Source organism: Salmo salar, unplaced genomic scaffold (genome assembly GCF_965601325.2).
Source record: "Salmo salar unplaced genomic scaffold, fSalSal1 ptg000129l, whole genome shotgun sequence".
Classification (NCBI taxonomy): Eukaryota; Metazoa; Chordata; class Actinopteri; order Salmoniformes; family Salmonidae; genus Salmo; species Salmo salar.
The window spans coordinates 202,527-206,389 of record NW_027675318.1 but is presented as its reverse complement, the minus strand read 5'-3'; the positions used below and the strand labels follow the sequence as shown (position 1 = coordinate 206,389).

At 42.0% G+C, this 3,863-nt stretch overlaps 1 protein-coding gene across 1 annotated transcript; it reads left to right on the top strand.

Moving 5' to 3' along the window:
• Positions 1-428: 428 nt before the first annotated feature.
• On the top strand, positions 429-3,436 carry LOC145866067 (NACHT, LRR and PYD domains-containing protein 3-like). The gene is made up of 3 exons (XM_082970932.1): positions 429-651; positions 1,036-1,563; positions 3,432-3,436. Exons 1-3 carry the CDS (start codon positions 438-440, stop codon positions 3,434-3,436), a joined length of 747 nt encoding a protein of 248 aa, XP_082827058.1. The 5' UTR covers positions 429-437.
• The last annotated feature ends 427 nt before the right edge of the window (positions 3,437-3,863 follow it).

Here is a 3,863-nt window from a genome sequence, read left to right as displayed (position 1 = left end):
TTGTCCATTTTCATAGTCCTAAAACAATATTAATTAAACAAACACAACGTTCCCTCCCTGTGTGTGTGTGTGTGTGTGTGTGTGTGTGTGTGTGTGTGTGTGTGTGTGTGTGTGTGTGTGTGTGTGGTGTGTGTGTGTGTGTGTGTGTGTGTATGTGTGTGTGTGTGTGTGTGTGTGTGGGTACTGTAATCTCATGTTTTGTCCACAGAAACCAACAGGAGAGATCAGAGTCAGAGATTCTCAGTGGTCAGTCTTCCCAGAGTCATCAAACAGACCTGGACTCTATATTCAGTGTATGTGATCCTGTTATGTACATTTGTTTTTGTTTACCTCAAGTAAAGTTGATCTGTCAATCATTCATTAATGTGTTAATGAGAAAGCATTTCTTCTCTTGATTAACTTATTTACTTGATTTATTTTAGTTGCTTGAAGAGAAAATGATGACATTTGTGAAGAACGAGCTGAAGATGTTCAAGAGGATTCTTAGTCCAGAACTCCCAGAATGCTTTGAGAGTCAGAAGCAGGATGAGGAAGTGGTGGATGCTGAAGATGAGAAGCAGGAGAGCAGTGCCAGAGAGGGGGCTCTGAAGATCACACTGCACGTCCTGAGGAAAATGAACCAGAAGGAGCTCGCTGACACACTGGAGAACTGTAAGATCTGTCTGCCTCGTGTTGAATGCTGTTTTATAACATTTAAAAGCTGTAGCTAAAGTACAGCAAAAGTAGCTGTGTAACTCAATGATATTGTAGCAGCCTTAACACAACACCTAGTGACCTCATCAAGTAGCAGCAGGGATGTGTTGTGTTGATTAATTTAGAGAGAGAGAGAGAGAGAGACAACATTAATAATACCATCAATAATACCAATAATAATATAATCAGTCACACCAGTCTGTAATGTATTATGAAAATATTTACACAATTATACAGTCAGTTAAGAGAATAAATGATTATAATTTAAAACTTTATAACAGTCCTACAATACTGTAGTTATTAAAACAGACGTAATATTAATATCCTCTGTGTTATTTCTAGATTCAGATGAGCTTGCTATGATTTGCCAACGTGAACTCAAATCTAATCTAAAGAAGAAGTTTCAATGTGTATTTGAGGGGATCGCTAAACAAGGAAACCCAACACTTCTCAATAAGATCTACACAGAGCTCTACATCACAGAGGGTGGAACAGGAGAGGTCAATAATGAACATGAGCTGAGACAGATTGAGACAACAACCAGGAAACAAGCAAGACCAGAGTCTGCAATCAAATGTAACGACATCTTCAAACCCTTAACTGGACAAGACAAACGTATCAGAACTGTGCTGACAAAGGGAGTCGCTGGCATTGGAAAAACAGTCTCTGTGCAGAAGTTCATTCTGGACTGGGCTGAAGGAAAAGCAAATCAGGATGTCCAATTTGTGTTTTCATTCCCTTTTCGGGAGCTGAATTTGATGAAAGGGGACAAACACACATTCATTGAACTTCTCAATCACTTCTCAATGGAAACCAAACAATCAAGAATCTCCAACTATGACAAGTACAAAGTTGTGTTCATCTTTGATGGTCTGGATGAGTGTCGACTGCCCCTAGACTTCCAGAAGAACAAGATCTGTTGGGACGTCACAGAGTCAACCTCAGTGGATGTTCTGCTGACAAATCTCATCGAGGGAAATCTGCTTCCCTCTGCTCTCCTCTGGATAACTACCAAACCTGCAGCAGCCAATAAGATCCCTTCAGGGTGTGTTGACCAGGTGACAGAGGTACGAGGGTTCAATGACCCACAGAAGGAGGAGTACTTCAGAAAGAGATTCAGTGATGAGGACCTGGCCAGCAGAATCATCTCACACATAAAGACATCAAGGAGCCTCCACATCATGTGCCACATTCCAGTCTTCTGTTGGATTTCTGCAACAGTCCTCGAACACATGCTGAAACATAAGAGAGAAGAGATGCCCAAGACTCTGACTGAGATGTACACACACCTTGTGGAGTTTTATACCAAACAGAAGGATGAAAAGTATCTTGGGGAAGAAGAGACAGGTCCACACTGGAATAAAGAGAGCATTCTGTCACTGGGAAAACTGGCTTTTCAACAGCTTGTGAATGGCAATCTGATTTTCTATGAAGAAGACCTGAAAGAGGCTGGCATTGATGTCAATGAAGCCTCGGTGTACTCAGGATTGTGCACACAGATCTTTAAAGAGGAATGTGTTCTGTACCAAGACAAGGTGTACTGCTTCGTTCATCTGAGCATTCAGGAGTTTCTGGCTGCTGTGTATGTGTTCCTCTCATTCATCAACAACAATGAGAATCTCATGGACAAACTGCAAACAAAGTCCAGTATCTTTTCTCTGCTGTACAGAGACAAGTCTGAAGTTTCTTTCTACAAGAGTGCTGTGGATAAAGCCTTACAAAGTGAGACGGGAAACCTGGACCTGTTCCTCCGCTTCCTTCTGGGACTCTCACTGGAGTCCAATCAGAAGCACTTACGAGGTCTACTGACAAAGACAAGAAGCAGCTCACAGAGCCATGAAGAGACAGTAAAGTACATCAAAGAGAAGATCAGGGAGAATCCCTCTCCAGAGAGGAGCATCAATCTGTTCCACTGTCTGAATGAACTGAATGACCATTCTCTAGTGGAGGAGATCCAAAGCTTCCTGAGCTCAGGAAGTCTCTCAAAACCCAACCTGTCACCTGCACAGTGGTCAGCTCTGGTCTTTGTGTTGCTGACTTCAGAAAAGGAGCTGGATGTGTTTGACCTGAAGAAATTCTCCAGATCAGAGGAAGGTCTTCTGAGGCTGCTGCCAGTGGTCAAAGCCTCCAGAGCTGCTCTGTGAGTAAATAGAATGACATTTAAGAACTTATCATCAGGAAGAAATGAATATCATTGTCCTTCTACACTACTGGTGTTAAATAAACAGTGTGTTTGTGAAGTCATGATGATCTTGTTGCAGGCTGTCAGGCTGTGGAGTCACAGAGAAAGGCTGTGCTTCTCTGGTCTCAGCTCTGAGGTCAAACCCTTCACACTTGAGAGAGCTGGATCTGAGTAACAATGACCTGAAGGATTCAGGAGTGAAGCTGGTCTCTGCTGGACTGGGGAATCCCCACTGTAAACTGGAGACTCTGAGGTCAGTATTCCTGTAGTTGGTCAACAAGTGATAACTGTTCACCAGATCCACATGTGTTTACCAGACACACATAGTCCACACCATATGTGTTTGGACAGTGAAGCTTACATTTTACATTTGGTGCTATGCTCCAGCATTTTGGATTTGAGATAGAATGTTTCATATTAGGTGACAGTACAGAATGTCACCTTTTATTTGAGGTTAATGGTGAGAGGTTAGCATATTTGTTGTGGCCTCAGTTATTGGTAATGGTGAGAGGTTAGCGAGTTTTGTTGTAGCCTCTGTTATTTGTATTGGTGTTAGGTTAGCATGTTTTGTTGTAGCCTCTGTTATTGGTAATGGTGAGAGGTTAGCATGTTTTGTTGTAGCCTCTGTTATTGGTAATGGTGAGAAGTTAGCATGTTTTGTTGTAGCCTCTGTTATTGGTAATGGTGAGAGGTTAGCATGTTTTGTTGTATCCTCTGTTATTGGTAACGGTGAGAGGTAAACATGTTTTGTTGTAGCCTCTGTTATTGGTAATGGTGAGAGGTTAGCGTGTTTTGTTGTAGCCTCTGTTATTGGTAATGGTGAGAGGTTAGCATGTTTTGTTGTAGCCTCTGTTATTGGTAATGGTGAGAGGTTAGCATGTTTTGTTGTAGCCTCTGTTATTGGTAATGGTGAGAGGTTAGCATGTTTTGTTGTAGCCTCTGTTATTGGTAATGGTGAGAGGTTAGCATGTTTTGTTGTAGCCTCTGT